General features: G+C 36.0%; 1 protein-coding gene across 1 annotated transcript in view; it reads left to right on the forward strand.

The window, feature by feature from the left end:
* The window catches only part of SLC9C1 (solute carrier family 9 member C1), a 113,421-nt gene that overhangs the window by 22,892 nt on the left and 70,690 nt on the right, over positions 1-19,839 (forward strand). The window contains exons 7-9 of the mRNA XM_068545668.1: positions 4,787-4,948; positions 9,838-9,937; positions 16,023-16,197. Coding sequence (XP_068401769.1) covers positions 4,787-4,948; positions 9,838-9,937; positions 16,023-16,197 — 437 coding nt within the window. The remainder of the gene's footprint in view (positions 1-4,786; positions 4,949-9,837; positions 9,938-16,022; positions 16,198-19,839) is intronic.

Here is a 19,839-nt window from a genome sequence, read left to right on the forward strand (position 1 = left end):
CATCTACAGGGCCTGAGCACAGTGCTTGTAAGCAAAGAGACTGTAATATGCCTGGAAGCTCATTTACCACATTCAGATAGCCCTGAACAATAAGTATTTTATTTTCTTTATCATATGTGTATGTGTGCATGTGTGTGTATGAAATAAATGATATATGCACACTATAATGAGTGATTATAAAGTATTTATAAAGTATACAGATGAGTAATTATCACTCAGGACCAGAAATACAGTTACCAGCACTCCCATGAGCATCTTATATGTCCCTTCCCCATGCTTTCAGTGGTTCTCAGAGTGTAGTCTCAATAAAATTAGAAATGAAAAAGGAGAAGTTACAACCAACACCACAGAAATACAAAGGACCATAGGAGGCTACTATGGGCAACTATATGCCACTAAAATGGACAACCTAGAAGAAATGGACAAGTTTTTAGAAAGGTACAATCTCCCAAGACCAAATCAGGAAGAAATAGAAAATATGAACAGACTAATTACAAGCACTGAAATTGAATCTGTGATTTCGAAAACTCCCAACAAACAAAAGACCAGGACCAGATGGCTTCACAGGTGAATTCTACCAAACATTTAGAGAAGAATTAATACTTATTCGTCTGAAACTATTCCAAAAAATTGCAGAGGAAAGAACACTTCCAAACTCATTCTATGAGGTCACTATCACTCTCATACCCAAACCAGACAAAGATGCCAAAAAAAAAGAAAATTACAGGCCAATATCACTGATGAACGTAGACGCAAAAATCCTCCACAAAACACTAACAATTCAAATCCAGCAATACAGTAAAAGGATCATACACCATGATCAAGTGAGATTTATTCCAGGGATGCAAGGATTTTTCAGTATCTGCAAATCAATCCATGTGATACACCACATTAACAAATTGAAGAATAAAAACCATATGATCATCTCAATAGATGTAGAAAAAGCTTTTGATAAAATTCAACATCCATTTATGATAAAATCTTTCCAGAAAGTGGGTGTATAGGGAACCTACCTCAACATAATAAAGGCCATATATGACAAACACACAACTAACATCACATTCAATAGTGAAAAACTGAAAGCATTTCCTTTGTGATCAGGAACAAGACAAGGATGTCTGCTCTCCCCACTTTTATTCATCATGATTTTGGAAGACCTAGCCACAGAAATCAGAGGGGGGAAAAAAAAAAAGAATTAAAAGGGATCCAAATTGGAAAAGAAGAAGTAAAACTGTCACTGTTTGCAGATGACATGATACAATACACAGAAAATTCTAAAGACACTACCATAAAACTACTAGAGCTCATCAATGAATTTGGTAAAGTTGCAGCATACAAAACTAATACACAGAAATCTGTTGAATTTCTATACACTAACAATGAAAGATCAAAAAGGAAAATTAAGAAAACAATCCCATTTACCACCACATCAAAAAAGATAAAATACCTAGGAATAAACCTACCTAAGGTGACAAAATACCTGTGCTCTGAAAACTGTAAGACGCTGATGAAAGAAATCAAAGATGACACAAACAGATGGAAAGATATACATGTTCTTGGATTGGAAGAATCAATATTGTCAAAATGACTATACTACCCAAGGCAATCTACAGAGTCAAGGCAATTCCTATCAAATTACCAATGGCATTTTTCACAGAACTAGAACAAAAAATTTTTTAAATTTGTATGGAAACACAAAAGACCTCGAAAGCAAACTTGAGAAAGAAAAACAGAGCTGGAGGAATCAGGCTCCCTGACCTCAGACTATACTACAAAGCTACAGTAATCAAAACGGTATGGTACTTGTATACCATACCGTTTTGATTACTGACTATTCTTTTCCAAAAAGAATCACCCCTCTCATGTCTTCCTCTAGGGAGCTGGTTCAGGTGGTGGACAATTACCCTACTTGGGCATAAGAAGCACTTGCTTTCAGCATTGTTCTGTATCCAATTATTTTACCCAGGCCATGGCAGCTTGGAACATCAACTGGAACCCCAGTTTAGCACAGGAAGGTACATCCTCTTTAAATGCTTCATATATGCCATCTGTGGTGTATAAGAAAACCAAACCAACTACCTACCTACAACCTTTTCCAAAATCCAGATTACAAAATGAGGTGACACCATACAGCGCTTAGAGAGTTTTTACCATAAAACTTGCTGCAGATAAGGCCTTCCTGAAGATGAATAAGGTGAACAAAAAAGAAATGTTTATATTCAGAAGCATCTTAAAAACTCAAGAGCCACCCTTGGGGGAAACTGAAAAATGTAAAATGTAGTCATACATGCTGGTCAGAAGGATCCAAGCCCAGCCCCTATACCTGATCTAGTATTCTACCAGGTCCCATTTAAGATAGTAAATACTGATCACAGAATTTCAGGGAACTTGATCAGAGGCGACATCTACAATCTAATCAAAAGAACTCTCTTGATATTCACTGAGAAGCAAAAAAAAAAGGAAAAAAGAAAAGTACTGATGTAGAAGTTAATTCATTCATTAATCCAACAGTTACTTGTTGATATGTACTATGTGATAGCTCCTATTCTAGGCTCCTATTCAGCCAGGAACATAATAGTCCTTGCTTTCATGGAGCTTGCCTCAGAATATTGACTATAATTAATGGAATAGAATTTTGTTTTTGATTAGATTTCAGAGGAGTAAAAACTTTTAAATAATCACTGTTAAAATGATAATAGTAACAACATTTTATTACAAATGTCTGCTGTAGGAAGAAGAGAAGAGTGAACTTATTTTCTTTGGCATCAGGACTTTCTCTGAATTTTTTTGTTTTTTTTTTTTAATAAGTATTTTAATTAATTTATTTATTTATTTTATTTTTGGCTGTGTTGGGTCTTCGTTTCCGTGCGAGGGCTTTCTCTAGTTGTGGCAAGCAGGGGCCACTCTTCATTGCGGTACGCGGGCCTCTCACTATCGTGGCCTCTCTTGTTGTGGAGCACAGGCTCCAGACGCGCACGCTCAGTAGTTGTGGCTCACGGGCCCAGTTGCTCCGCGGCATGTGGGATCCTCCCAGACCAGGGCTCGAAGCCGTGTCCCCTGCATTGGCAGGCAGACTCTCAACCACTGCGCCACCAGGGAAGCCCCTCTCTGAATTTTTAATAGGAGAATTTCCCTTAAGAAAGGTTCTTGATAAGATTTACTGGTATTTCATTTTTATCAGTTAACACAACTGTGAAACAGTAATTTTCGTAGTAATCATTATTTTATAACATGTAATTATTTAAACAGTATTGCTCTATCTTTGAAGTGAACACATATTTCATAATAGGGAAAACCAAGAAGTTATTGCACTCAGAGGTTCTTACCTTTTCCAATTTGTATATTAGAAGTTTAAGAACATTGTAAGAAATAATGGATTTGCTTTGAGACTTTTCCTGACCTAATAAATCCATTCAGCACATATTGTACTCATTAAGAGCTATTTTTCTTTCTTAAAGGGGAAAGCAACTTTTAAACTGGGTCTTTTAACTCCAGTTCCCTGCATCCTTCTGAAACCAGAGTCGGCCTCCAGCCTATGTTTCATTTACAGGAGGTGCTGGATTCCCAAAGTTATCATCATGGTCAGCTCCACACCTAGAATGGATGTGACTTAGAGGGTCATTCATGAAATTCTCCTCCCAAGTTCACACTATCCCTACGGATGTTAAATCTTTCTGCTTGGCATATCTAGAAACCGTGGCTCCCTTTCAGCCATAGGAATGAGACTAGGTAGAGAAGGAATCTAAATAGCCTCAGTACTCTTAACAGTGCCCTCTCCACCAGCGGACATGATTAAGGATTCATAAATGGATTCTTTCTCCTTCATTTTACTATCTCAAAGCATAGTTCTAGGATTTACTTCCCCAAATTTAGCCTTGTTTTTTGATGTGGTTGCTGTTGCTGTTTTCTGTTGGCCATTCTTTGTTTCGATTTTGTTCTTGCTCTTCACATATTCTGTTGAAGTTGACCCTTCAGGCTTTCCTGACCCCAAGACCCATTCTCATCTATAATTCAAACTTTGCTCCTCTGTTCCTCACCCTGTAAAGGTGGGAAGGACTTCCTCACCCACTGAAAATGCCTGATTCCAGCAATCAAGGCTATCAAGGGCTTAGGTTTCCTGTTTTCCTGGGAAGGGCATCATGACTGTAGAAAGCAATTTGGCAAGATATAATAATATCGATAAAGGATCAACTATCCTTTAGAGCAGTAATTCCACTTCTGGGGCCTAAGGAAGTAATCAGAGAATTACAAAATAATTATGTACAGAAATATACACTGCAACATTGCTTATCAGGGAAAAAAACTGGAAACAATGAAATGCCCAACAATAAGGAACCAATTGGTTCAGTTTGGCAGGCCAAGACAATACAGGAAATTCACTCAGCTGGGACTCAGAGGCATTCCTTTTTTTGTATTTCTTTGTGTGTATTATGTTAGACCTGGAAAATAAGTTCCATGGGTTTAGAGACTTTCTACTTCTTGTTCACTACTGTTTTTCCAAAATGTATTACAATTTTTGGCACTGAATAAATATATATTCCCTAATGGGGACTGAAAAAAGCTCTTACACTAAACTGATCAAATTTTACAAATTTGCATCTGACTTTTAACATTTGAATAGAAATGCTTTCAATTTAGGAATAAGAAAATACCCTACATCTACCCCAAAGACTATGAGCTATTTTTAAAGATAATAACAAAAAGAAAATTTGACCCAAGTTATCACTTAAAATTAAGAGCAAGTAAGTTCTATTAATTATTTTCTGTTTACTCCCCTTTCTTGCAGCCTATAGCATCATGGATAAAATTTGGTCATATTGTATAGCAAGTCTCTTGTTTGGAATTCTAACTTCAAAACTGGTACAATTGTGGATGTCTACTGTTTTTGGAGATGATGTGAATCATATAAGTCTCAGCATTTCAATTCTGTACCTCATCTTTTATATTTGTAAGTAAGAGGGCTATGCCTAAAATTAAATGATGTAGAAAAATTGAAAATAAAGATGTGGGAAATATTTAGGCCAAAAAAAAAAAAAAACCCATTCAACTGATCTAGAAGGAATATTTTTGAAAATAATGTATCAAAGGAGATTAAAAATATTAATACGTATACAATGGGAAACAATGTACCAAGATATATAAAGACAATTATAAAAGACAAGAGAAATTTGACAAACTCATAATTACAATGAGATACTTTAACATGCCTTTCCTAGATAATTTCATAACCAACTGGACAAAAAAATGACTATGGCTATAAAAAGATTTAAATAAAAACTCAAATACTTGGCTCACAAGATATATAAAGAGTTTTATCTTCCAAAACAGAATGCTTATCCTTTACATATACCTACAGGCATTAACAGAAATAAACTAGACTAGAGGAACATTACAATAAAATTTCAAACATTGTTCAACTACAATGCAATTAAATGCTAACTACAGAAGGAGGGTCTTTAAAAATAAACATTCTAACTGCCTGAAATTTAAAAAAAACTTTTCTTGGTAATTCTTCAATCAGAAAGGAAATAAAAATAGAAGTTACAGATCAAGGAAGGCTAAACGTTAGAAACTCTATCAACATTACTAATCCATTTACCACAACTCCCTTCTCACAGAAGTATGGCAAGCAATGATAATTAGCCATATCACTGTTCCCTGACAGAGCCTCAGAATCACTTTCAACCCAGCCCTTTAGACAGCTCCACAAATGATTTGGAGTTGGCATGTGTGATAATACCTACTTCCCAAATTACACTACGTCTTTCCATTACATTTAGGAATAAGAGTGTTGCCTAGCCTCATATCCGTGATTAAACACAGACGTAGAGAATGGACTTGAGGACACGGGGAAGGGGAAGGGGAAGCTGGGACGAAGTGAGAGAGTGCATAGACTTATATATACTACCAAATGTAAAATAGATAGCTAGTGGGAAGCAGCCGCAGAGCACGGGGAGATCAGCTCAGTGCTTTGTGACCACCTAGAGGGGTGCGATAGGGAGGGTGGGAGGGAGACGCAAGAGGGAGGAGATATGGGGATATAAGTATATGTGTAGCTGATTCACTTTGTTATAAAGCAGAAACTAACACAACATTGTAAAGCAATTATGCTCCAATAAAGAGGTTAAAAAAAAAAAAGTTCTGGAAGCTCTAGCTAATATAATAAGAAAAAAAGAAAGATGTTTATACATATTTTAAAAGAGAAAATGGTTACATTAGTCACAACATTTTAGATTATATAGAAACACCCAAGAGAATTAATTAATAAACTAAGACAAGGTTTTTTAATAGTTTGATATAAGGTAAATATACAAAAATTAATAAATCGAATAGCATTCTTATAAAACAGCAGTAACTAGTTATAAAATATAATGAAAATTGATTCTCTTTACATTAGCAAAAAGTTATAAAATATCAAGGAATAAACTTAACAAGAAGTTTGGACTTAAACAGAAAGCTACACAAGTTTTCTGAGAAGTATAAAATTTAAATAGACACAAAGAAAAGCTTCTTTTTAGAAATGCTAGAGTAACAGGATTCATTACTTTCATGTCTGAGGAAGGAAAGGCAGAACAGGGATTTGAGGTTTCCTAACTAATCTGGATTTAAACCAATTATAATCTAGTGAGGTTGCAGAATCATTAATGAGTTAATAGACAGTCGGAGAATGATGAGTCAGTACAAGTAAATTCGTTACATACTACTTTAATGGTGTATTCCTAACCCTACAAAATTTATATTCCAGCAAATATAATTTCCTCTAACATCATTAAGTAATCTTGAGGCTATCCTCAAGATTAAGAGTTACGCTCAAGGAAATAATTTTATCTATTTATTTAATTTTAAAAATTGAATTATCGTTGATTTACAATTTTATGTTAGTTTCAGGCATATAACATAGTGACTCGGTATTTTTATAGATTATACTCCCTTTGAAGTTATTACAAAATAATGGCTATATTTCCTTGCACTTCCTTGTTGTGTATTTATTTTATACATGATAATTTGTACCTCATAATCCCCTACCCCATCTCCAAGAAAATTATTTTAAATTTTTAGAGTCAAGATGTCTCAATAAACATTTTAGCAAAAAAAAAAATCCTAGGACAGAATTTCATGAAAATAGATAATGAGTAAATATAAATCTAATGTAAAAGAACTTTTACCCTGACCTGGCTTATTATTTTTTTGTTTGTTTGTTTTTAACATCTTTATTGGAGTATAATTGCTTTACAATGGTGTGTTAGTTTCTGCTTTATAACAAAGAAATCAGTTATACATATATATATGTTCCCATATCTCTTCCCTCTTGCATCTCCCTCCCTCCCACCCTCCCTATCCCACCCCTCTAGGTGGTCACAAAGCACAGAGCTGATCTCCCTGTGCTATGCGGTTGCTTCCCACTAGCTATTTATTTTACGTTTGGTAGTGTATACATGTCCATGCCACTCTCTCACTTTGTCACAGCTTACCCTTCCCCCTCCCCATATCCTCAGGTCCATTCTCTAGTAGGTCTGTGTCTTTATTCCTGTCTTGCCACTAGGTTCTTCATGACCTCTTTTAGTTTTGTTTTGTTTTGTTTTTCCTTAGATTCCATATATATGTGTTAGCATACTGTATTTGTTTTTCTCTTTCTGACTTACTTCACTCTGTATGTCAGACTCTAACTCCATCCACCTCACTACAAATAACTCAATTTCGTTTCTTTTTATGGCTGAGTAATATTCCACTGTATATATGGGCCACATCTTCTTTATCCATTCATCTGATGATGGACACTTAGGTTGCTTCCATGTCCTGGCTATTGTAAATAGAGCTGCAATGAACATTTTGGTACATGACTCTTTTTGAATTATGGTTTTCTCAGGGTAGGCTTATTGTTTATATTAATATCTTCAAGGTAGTCATCATAAATATTTTCCAAATTTTACCATTACTTAACAAGTTATAAAGAGTAGTCCAGGATTTGATCTCCTCAAAGCACGTACATCCACAGTTTCCTCTTCTTTCACGATTCAAAAATCACTAAGTAAAGTGTTCGTTTCTGGCTTAGGTATCATTCCTAGCCAGAACTAAAATGAAGGTTATAAAACTTGTAATTTTCCATCTCTAGAAAGGAAGACTAAATAGTGTGATAATGATGTTCATTTCATCAAATTAAGATTATCACAATCTGAATCAAATAATGATAGAATTTTGGAGGGAGGTGAAATTCTACAAAATGATTTAAAAAATTCATCTGGAAATATAAACTGTGAGACTATGCATGATAATTTTTTTAAAGTGAAGGATTTTACTATTAGGTAGGTATTAAACATTTAATAAGCCTATAGTAATTAAAATACAACTGCTGTTAACAAGAGGAATACAAAGTAAACCAAAAAAACAGAAGGGGCACAAAACGGATCCATGTATGACAATTTGATAAACATGGCAATAATGATCAAAGTGGCATATCCACAATATTCTTCAATATTAAAACAAAATTTTAATTTGTGCTTGTTAACTAGAACAATGTCTGCTAAACATTAAGAGAAAAAAAAAAAAAATAAGCCCATTACAGAACTGTATTGCTGTATAATCCCTCTGTAGTTTTTCTTAACGTGTGACTGTGTATATGTATGTTGGAAGCAAGCCTCTGTGAGTGTTCACAGGGTACTCCACTCCTCTCTAAGATCTTGATCCAATTATCTTAAGCTTCCAATTCTATAGTCTATGAAAACCCAAAGATACCTCCTCATAATTTCTGAAAATATCTGGAGTTTTCTTCCTCATAATCTCTGCTGCCTCCTCATAAATATATAGCAATTTCTTCTTAGTAAACTCTAGTGAAGATGGGGACAAGGGGCGCTCACAGGGAAAATTACGTTGTGTGTAGTTCACAACTCTATGAGATCTAACAGTTACCCCTATCGCCTCACTTTTCGATGTTTCCCGCTTAATTTTTACCACTTGTCTCCAGTATAGAAATTCAGCAAGCAGCCTTTAATGCTTGGAGTTGCCTTCTGGGTCTCATTCTGTACTTTCAAGTAGCTTATCTTATGATTTTTTTCTAGGCAAATATAGTCCTCTCCTCAATAGAAATTTCAATCAAAATTTTCTTTAAAACTATACCTGAAGTCCTGGGAGTGGAATTATGGGTATTCCCTTTTTCTAAAAAATATAATCTCTATACTGTACCATATTATTTGAATTTTTCACAGTGATATCACTTTCATAAGCTACTTTCAAAATTGTTTTTCCCTCTAGCTCATGAAAGCTAAGAGAATGTTTAAGAATATTCCACAGTTTTGAACACTTTTCAGTCCCTGACAGTAAATTCACCAAACCAAAATTAAACTGGGGAAGTAGAGCCATATTGGGTTTCTACTGGCTCCACTCCCTTAGTCTTGTCACAAGATCAAACCATTTCTATCTCCTACTGTCTTCCAAGAAAAAGTATGTGAAGTGGGCTAGTCCATAGAGAGCTCATCAGCTCACTTCCATTTAATTCATCCAGAGCCCCTCTGAAAAAATTAGACCTGTGGAGGGTGCTCTAGCCTCACTAGGGCACACGAAGAGATTTGTGAGCTCCACATTGTTGCCAATGATCAGAAGCCAAAGCAGTGCAAGGATGTTCATTACAGACTTTTCTGCACAGTTGGGTATGAATCTGAGGAGGAAGAAGGACAATGGGTGGTGATAATAATTTGTGATATTATCCAGTTGAAACCAAGTGGGATAGCCTCTCTATATGAAGTCACTACTATCAGATATCTGATGTTTTCATCTCTGGCAAAATTTGTGCCACTGTTGATGTTAAATTAATACTTTATATTTGTTTCTTTAAAAAAATAGGTAAGCTAGTTGGAATGTCTGGAGTATTTACCATCGTCATTATGGGACTTTTTTTAAATTCTACAAGTTTTAAACCAGGAGTTGAAGCACTTCTTCTTGAGTGAGTGGCTAGCATATTTTCACTTTGTTTCGTACATTAGAAGTTAATAATATTGTAATAGTAAATACATCTACGTCTACATGGTCAAAATAAGAAACTGACTTGAAAACTAGCTAATTAAAAACCCGTTCTAAAAACTCTATTGCCTGTGTCCTCTAAACCTCTATCTTTAAGCAAAATTTGTAACCTCACTTTGAGTTCATGTTGACTCTATTTCACCACTAATTCCCTTAAGTCTCTGGCCATATTACTCAGTAATGTTCAGTCTAATCCCCTAGACAGGGGCTAGGATTAAGGTAAGGCAACAGGCCTTCATCTCAGGCACAAAATTTAAGAGGGTGCCAAAACACTCAGTAATCAAAGTAAATATTTTAATGCAATATTTTAAAATTGAAATTAATACAAAAAATCCATGGTGAAAATACAAAATTTTAAAAGAAAGATCAATATTACTGACTGTTCCTTTTGCCTCAGGCTCCAATATGGATCAGTTTGGCACTGCCACTAGAATAGAAGACCAATATTTTAAAGAGAGTGAAAAGAGGCCATGCAAAGCCAATTAAAAGATTAAGCTGGGGCATTTAAATACAATTGGCAGTGTTAAAAAAGAAAATAGAAGTGTACAAATTGTGCCTTGCTCAAGGGCACCCAGCTGAGGGGGTCAGTGGAATCTGTGTCAGTCTTGAAGAAGGATACTTTCTGTAATGTTCCAATACATGGGATGGGAACTTGGCCTAAATCACACAATGGCAACATATTAATATGTGTTAACAGAGGCCCTGAACATAATCAATGATTTTTTGGCGTTTGGGAGAACATTATGGAAGATGAAATGAGTTCAGAAGTCAGAAGCTGAAAAGTATAGGATTTTATAGGATTTGAGAGCATGCCACTAAAATTTCATGTCAATTACAATGGAAGCCAGTTGTACTAGCAGCTAGGCAGCATTAATTGGGCCACCCTTGTAGGAAGAATTTAAAATGTTATGCATGTATTTATATCTATGGGAAGTGATTCTGAAGGCTCCCTTCATTCTTGCTGTGACTGAAAGCTGGATCTCCCCTGAAGACATTATTTCCCTCGTGTTCCTTAAAGGTTATAGTGTCTTTCTCACCTGCATCCCTGATGCTATAAGCTTAGGGTTGAGGTGGGTGATTTTTCTGTACCTCAGTCATTTCTATATTATTTTTCTTATTCTTCCCCAGAGGAGCCCAATTTTGAAGCTCATGCCATCAGATTATACCATCGGCCACCCTCTTGGTTGTAGTTATCTCTAGAACTCTGAGTCACACTCTCCATTCTGTGAAGATCTTGGCCCCTGTCTCACTGCGACTCTCTCCAACATCATGCTGTCACCATCCTTAGTGGCATCAATCAATATTCACACAGTTGGTCCTACTATTCCCTCACCTTTCAATTCCAAGACTCCCTCTCCTCCTGTGAGCACATCTATCACTCTGCTTCAGCCACCCACTTTATGCTCATACAAATAATAACTTCATAATCTCAATTTCAAGAATCTTACTATCTAAAATATAATATGTACCAGCTCCTACTCTCCAAAACAGTAGAAATCTAAGATAATAATGGTAAATCCTAGTAAATCCTACAAGGGTCTACAGCAGGTCCATGCTACTCTCTAAGAGAGGAGGCACACCATCTCCCATCTTTTCAGCGTAACCCCCTAGTAGACCCCAATTCTAACAATTCTGTTGTCACATTGAGAATATAATGCATTGAACCTGTGATGTTTTCTGACCCTCACCCACCTCACTTCCTCCTTACCCAGATCATTTCTTTTGTTTAAAACCATCTAATAACTTCTCATTTGGCTACAAGTCAAAGTTGTTTTAATGGCAAACAAATGATATGTTTGTCCCCCTGTTACTTCTGTGATTCATTTCTACCACTCTCACCCTCACCCACCCTGCTCTAGCCACACTTGTTATTCCTCAAATATACCAAACAGGCTTCCTGTTTGGGCTTGTGTCCTTGTGGTTCTGCTCTTGAAATGTGCTTCCTTCACATATTGGCATAAGTAGCTGCCAATTTCATGCTTCTATTTCATGCTTCTATTCATACAACACCTTGTTAGAAAGAAATTCCCCAAATAAGAGATACTTCCTTGTCAACCCATATAATTTTTTTTTAAGTCATATAGTACTACTTGGTTTATTTTTATTTTTTTAATTTTATTTTAATTTTATTTATTTTTGGTTGCATTGGGACTTCGTTGCCGTGTGCAGGCTTTCTCTAGTTGCCGTGAGTGGGAGATACTCTTCGTTGCGATGCAAGGGCTTCTCATTGCAGTGGCTTCTCTTGTTGCTGAGCACAGGTTCTAGGCACGTGGGCTTCAGTAGTTGTGGCACACGGGCTCAGTAGTTGTGGCTCACAGACTCTAGAGCGCAGGCTCAGTTGTGGCGCTCGGGCTTAGTTGCTCCGCAGCATGTGGGATCTTCCCGGACCAGGGATCGAACCCATGTCCTCTGCATTGGCAGGTGGATTCTTAACCACTGTGCCACCAGGGAAGTGCCAACCTGTATAATCTTTTATTCTTGGCAAATTGATGTCCCTAAAATGTCCAGGCCATAAGGTCTTATCACTCCTCTAGGCTAAGGGCTGTGCAACATTGAGATATAAAAATGCACAGATGCCTAAATCTATAGTATCAAAATCTATGAGGGTGAGAGCATGGGATGTCTGATTTTAAAAAACTCTTCCCAGATGATACTTATATACAGACAGGGTTGTGACCCTTTGCTGCCGTAAAAGGTCTAGATTTGTTAGGATAACTCATGATCACCAAATAAAGGAAACAGACTTTTTTTTTTTTAAAGTATTTATTTATTTATGGCTGTGTTGGGTCTTCGTTTCTGTGCGAGGGCATTCTCTAGTTGTGGCAAGCGGGGGCCCCTCTTCATCGCGGTGCGCGGGCCTCTCACTGTCGCGGCCTCTCTTGTTGCGGAGCACAGGCTCCAGACGCGCAGGCTCAGTAGTTGTGGCTCACGGGCCCAGCCGCTCCGTGGCACGTGGGATCTTCCCAGACCAGGGCTCAAACCCGTGTCCCCTGCATTAGCAGGCAGATTCTCAACCACTGCGCCACCAGGGAAGCCCGGAAACAGACTTTTAAAAAAAATTCAGAAGCTTTTTTTCTGTGTGCCTGACTGATTGCACACATGCACACACACACGTACATGGGCACGTCTATTAGATGGATTTGGAGCTTGGTTATTCAGCTCATATCCACTCTGAATTTGGTGGGCATTGATTCCTTACAGAATCTGGGTTCCTCCTCATAAGATTTCTCCCGTTAATTTCTACCATATATGAAAGAGTCTTGATAACTCTTCAATATATGTCGCTTAATTGGTTTGATTACATGTTGTGCTAATCTCAACAACAAGACTGAGATTTTTGATATTTGGAGGCATTTTCCCACAGTGTTTCATATTGAAATTTTCTCTGGTAATGCCTAGGTATTTGTGTTTCAGGGACAGAGTCTGGCAGCATATGGGTAAAACCAAGCTCTTTTTCCTCTCATAAAATGGTATTCACGTGCCCTTTTAATCTTTTCCATTTATTTTGCTATACATATAATGTCAACATTAAAGACATGAAATATACAGAAAGATAACAAGAAGTTTTAAATAGCTATGGTCCCAACACCCAAAAATGACAAATAATCATGTCTGAGTGTACTTTTTCAAACTGCTTTGCCTGCAGCTGATGAGAACATGAGCTTTGGGAATGATGCAGAGTTTTCCTGGGCTCTGGAGTACTTGAACAAGTACAGACTCAGAAATCACAAAAGGAGACCCTACAAAGGGCATTCATGTGAATAAAAGATTCATTCACATATTCTAAGTGCTAGCTAGATTTTGGGCAAAGGCTTAATTCTATCACTATGTAAATCAGGCTAGTAGTTCAGTATTTCCTTTTAAAATAAACAATTTTAGATCTTCCTAATGATACAAGGACTTCACAATCAGTATTTTCCAGCTACTTGAACCGTAGTGCCTGAATGAGTTCTGTCAAATAGCGTAGCTACAACCTAACATGTCTTTCAGAGTCAACCCAAATAAAAAGATGCTAATTTACATTCAGTGTAAGCTGGTTAAAATTGCTTTAGAAGTATTTGTTTACTTGCCTTAATGCTCCTTTCTCCCCAGTTAAATTATAAGCCCCTTGAGTGTTGGTGAATGCCTTATTCATCTTTATTTTCTTTATAATGCCTAGCACAATGCCTTACATGGATAAGTCTTGCATTGAATATGTTAGATTAATTAACTATATTTAAATTTTTTTCTAAAAATGCAGATTCTGGAATTGTCTATCATTTGTTGCTTTTCTTATGGTGTTCACTTTCATTGGACTGCTAATTCCTGCACATACATATTTATATATATCATTTTCTGATATATATTATTCATTAAATATCTGCTTAACACTTATTGTTTTCAGGTAAGAAAGTCATTTGAATTTTTCTATTTATAAGACATTGACTAAGCCTGAAGACATTCTTTAAATGACAGAAATGTTTCATTCCTTAGAATGAAAAATTCACTCAAACTTTCCAAGGAATCATCAGCAAATTAGCACTCAGTGTTTTATTCAATTTTTAACTACATTTCAAAGCAATGCAAGCATGTTGTAAAATTTTTGAAAATTAGAAAAAAGAAAAAACTTTCTCATAATCTTACTACCGAGAGGCAACCACTACTAACATTTCGTATATTTCCTCCAGTGTTTTTTATTGTTTTTTATCCTATGAGGTTTCATGAAGTTAAACACCTATCATAAATAAAAATGTTATCTTGCTTTGTTCACCTAATATTATATAACAAATAACTTACTATTAATAAAGTATAGTTGGAAGTAGCTTTTTAAAAATCAGGGAAGGACAAATTGGGAGACTGGGATTGATATACATGCTACTATGAATAAAATAGATAGCTAACAAGGACCTACTGTATAGCACAAGGAACTCTACTCAATACTCTGTAATGGCTTATATGGGAAAAGAATCTGAAAAAGAGTGTATGTATGTATATGTATAACTGATTCACTTTGCTATACACCTGAAACTAATACAGCATTGTAAATCAACTCTACTCCAATAAAAATTTTAGAAAAAGAAAGATAAGCTTTCTTTCCTCCTAAATTATTATTCACTATTATTTGATATCTGCTCTGTTCGGTGTTCTGATGATTCTGGCATTCTGCCATGTTATGTTATGTTATGTGATGTTATGTGATGTTATGTTACTTTTAGGTAACATTTTTCTAGCTTTGATTCAAAAAAAATTAAAAATAAATTAAATGATCACATGTCTAATAAATAAATAAATAAAAATAAAAATCATATGGAAGTCTTCCTTGTAAATGTCTTTTTTTGCCTAAATAATTTTTGTAGCCCCCTTTCCAGTGTTAAAAGGCAGAAAGCAGTCTGCTTATGTAACTGAAAAGGAGATGACATAGAAGAGGAAAACCACCATAACAATTCTTTAATCTCCATCACTCAAATTGTTAACATTCTACTTCCATCTAGGAAGATTAGTTGGGACTCAGCATCAAGTCAGCCAGTGCCAAGTAAATGGAAATTAGTCCCAAATTATCAGATACAGTTAGTGTAATAAGAATGATCTGTGACTAAAAGAAGAAATAGAAATGAATTAACTGATACTGGGAAGATTCAGTAAGATTAAAATCTGCAAAGAAAAAGAAAGAGAGGACATTATTTTCTCTCATATTTATTAGATTTGCTTTTATTTGTTTTTGAGATCTAGAATAGCATATATCTACAAAATATCTCTAACACTTTCCTTTCCACCTGGAGAAGCACCACTCAAAGGTGATGTGGAATTACTCCACTACTCACCTAAGAGAAAGAAAGAAAAAGAATAATACCATTCTCTTGGTATGGAATGGCCTTCTGCCTTCCTTTGGTGCCATGCAAACAGAGTGTGAAAGATGGTTCATTTGAGAGTTGGCAGTTGCACAGGGAATAGATTGGAATAGCATAGAATGGGTTGGAAAGAAATTTCTAGGACAAAAATAACTTTTTAAAATCTGTTTTGTCTTTTAGACTTCTGGTCTTTCTATTATTGAGCCCTCTTTTGTCTCGACTTGGTCATGGTTTCAGCTGGCGCTGGGCATTCATTATGGTCTGGAGTGAAATGAAAGGGACTCCTAATATAAACATGGCTCTTCTGCTTGCCTACTCTGAATATTCTCTTGGATCTGAGAGGGAGAAATCTCAAGTAAAGAAAGATGTGTTTTTTTATTTGAATATTTTATGAAAACTGTTTCTGTGTACTAAAATATGCTTTTGTAGTGAGATTGCTCAACCCCACTTGGAATGTGGGAGTGATTTAGCTATGATGGTAAAACTGGGGAGGGGAAAAACAACTGGCAACTTTCCTCTTCTCCATTCTAGCTTAGGGATTCCTAAATCCCTTCATCACACTCTTAAAAGATAGGTTTATTGTACAAGTTAAGCGAATTAAAACTTATAAATCATTTAAAATATTACCTGATACAGAGTATGCACTTAATAAATGTTTCTATTTTTATTTACTTCTAACACTTACTCAAGAAAAGCAGATACTTACTTATAATTGGCTCTATTGCCTTCTGTAACTTTATGAGGCCACATTTAGTAATGCTAGGAACCAAAACATTTTGTTTATCAATGGAAGTTATCTCTAAGATAGAACCCCCAAACTCTGCCTAACAGAATATAATGGGTATGACTCTCCCTCTACCTCATCTCAAAATAAGATAATTTCAAGGAGCTCTTTAAGAAATTTTCTATGCAGACATCACAACACATCTAATACTTCCATCGTGGCTTTTTTTTTTACATAAATTCCAAGAGTAAAGGGAACAGTGCAAAGGCCATTATTATGTATAATCCAAACATTAAAAAACTAAATATTCAAGCACTGCTTTCTAAACCAAATTATCTAATATTACATGACCTCCTCCTTCTTTTTAACCTATCTCCACCTGCCTGAATAAAAATCAGTGTCATCATCATACATCCTGACCAGTATAATGGTGAACATTGCACATGGATATGGGTTCCAAAATTTTTAGTTGGTTGCTATTTACTGTGTGACCATCCACAAGTTATTTAATTCCCACCACCTCACCCAAAGTGTCAGTTTCCTCACTCCAAAACAGATTTAGTAATAATACCAATGGTTTGCTAATAAATATTTAACAAGTAACTTTCTCAGAGAGGGGGAGACCCTAAGTTGTAGTGTTTGCCAGTTTCTGTTGTGTAATCACTGGCACCAACAGGAACATCAATCTGCTCATAAACTTCCTGAAAATTTAATGATCAGCTCTCACAAACTTGTATGAGCCAGGTCTATCTGGCTATCTCACTATCTCCACTGTCTCAAAGGGTTATTATGATAAATTGAAAATATACCTAAAATGCTTAACACATTGTTTAGCATATAGTAAATGTACAATAAATCTGAGCCGTGATGATGATGATGATGATGTTGCCATGTAGACTTGCTTTCAAATAAAACTTTGGTAAATAAAATCATTTGAGAGATGTCTTAGTAGTAGTTAACTAGTTGAGAAAAAAGTAGCACTCCTTACTTAATTTAATTTAGCTGAATCCTACAGCTAATTTATTAATACTCACAAAGAGGCACTACAATGAAAGCTTAAAATTTTAACTTAATCCTGTCTCTACTACTCACAAGTTCAATGACTGAACGGAATATGTTCCAAACAAGTGCATAAAAATATGTGAAGCGAAAACTGAGAACTAAGAGGAAAAATAGACAAACTATATTTGGAGACTTTGACACTCCTTTCTATAATTTGTTCAACAAAGTGTAGAACAACTAGATAAAAAATCAGCAAGGATATAGAAGAACTAAGCAACACCATCAACCAACAGGATCTAAGTGACATTTATAGAATTGTATCAACTGATATAGAAAAAGCACTTAACAAAAATCAATATCTATTTATGACAAAATCTCTCAAAAAATAGAAATAGAAGGGAATTTCCTAATGTTGATAAAGAACAGCTACAAAATAATTTACAGGTAACATTATAACTAATAGTGAAAGACATTTTCACCCTATAATTGGGAACAATCCAAGAATGTCTACTCTTACTCTTTTTGTTAAACATCATGATGGAAGTTCTAGCTTGCTCCATAAGATAAAAAAATAAAATAAAATAAAGGAAAAAACCCCACATGAATATTGGAAAGGGAGAAATAAATTATCCCTATTTGCAGATAATATGATTATCTATATAAAAAAATCCCAAGGGTCTTCAAAAAGAAGAGGAAAAAAAAGCCCTCCTAGAACTAATAAGTGAGTTCAGCATGGTCTCAGGATACAAGATAAGTATAAAAAATCAAGTATTTCTATATACTAGCAATTGATACAAGGAAATGAAAATAAAGATACAATTCCACATACAATCATTCAAGAAATAAAAGCAAAGGAACTAAAATAATGAAAACAATTTTGAAAGAGAAGAAAAAGTGGGAAAAATCAGTATACCCAATTTTAAGGCATTATTACAGTTATAGTCATGGAGATTAGATAGTATTGTCAGAGAGACAGAGGCATGTGGAACAGAATAGAGAACCCAGAAATAGATCCACACAAACATCCCCAACTTTTTTGATAAAGGTGCAAAAGCAATTCAATAGAGGATGTCTTACAAATGGTGCTGAAGAATAGGACATTCATAAGCCAAAAAAAAGAACACTGACTCAAAGTCTCACATCTTTTGCAAAAATTAATTCATAGTGGGTCACAGAATTAAATATAAAATGTAAAACTAGAAAACTTTTTTTAACTTGGGATAAAATCTTTGGGACCTAGCATAAGGCAAAGACATCAACGGCATAATCCATAAAAGAAAAAAAAAGAAGAAATTATACTTCATCAAAATTAAAAAACTTTTAACAGTCCAATGGGCAGAATACAGGAAGAGACATACCACAGAAGAGGATATACAGATGACAAATAAGCATAAAAAATGGTCAACATCATTAGCCACTGGGGACATGCAAATTGAGACCACAAAAAGATATCTCTCTATTAGAAGGGCTAAAATGAAATATGGTGATGAAACTAAATGTTGGTGAGGATGCAAAGAACCTGGACCACTCATACATTGCTAGTAGGAATAACAAATAGTACAGTCACTCTGGAAAAGAATTTGGCAGTTACTTAAAAAAAAATTACATACACAAAGGAAGGGACCCAAAGGGCCTGGGGTAGCATGGGAGCTTCTGGCCCGGACAACTAGGGCTCCCATGCTAAGTCTGTCAAGGTCAAGGCTACAGCAACTTGACAAGACTTTCCACTATCCTCAGGTCAAGAAGTTTTTCCTGGGAGCTTGGAGGTATCAAAAATTCGTGCCAGAGAACAAACTGTACCTGTCCCTCAAACATTTGCCTTTAAGGGTAGCTTCAGGGCACTATGCTCTGTTTCTGAACCAGCCCATCTGGCAGCAGTCTGGTGAAGCTGCCTCCTCCACTCAATCTCCTCCATCAGGAACCATTTTCTTCTTTGAACACCATCAGGGACACCCGCAGCAGGGGCTGGGGCCTGGTCCAGCGAGAACCCAGGAACTCAGAGATTTTTCCTGATTATGTCACAGAGTGCCAAGGGGAGGACTAGAGCCATGTGGCTGACAGGGTCTTGGTGCTCCAGCTGGGTGTCAGCCCTGAGCCTCTGAGGTGGGAGAGCCAAGTTCAGGACATTGGCCCACCAGAAAACTCTCAGCTCCTCATAATATCAATCGGCGAGAGCTCTCCCAGAGATGTCCATGTCAATGCTAAGACTCAGATCCACTCAACGACCAGCCAGCTCCAGTGCTGGACACCCCATGCCAAATAGCTTACAAG

The sequence above is a fragment of the Eschrichtius robustus genome, chromosome 6, assembly GCF_028021215.1.
Source record: "Eschrichtius robustus isolate mEscRob2 chromosome 6, mEscRob2.pri, whole genome shotgun sequence".
NCBI classification, from domain to species: domain Eukaryota; kingdom Metazoa; phylum Chordata; class Mammalia; order Artiodactyla; family Eschrichtiidae; genus Eschrichtius; species Eschrichtius robustus.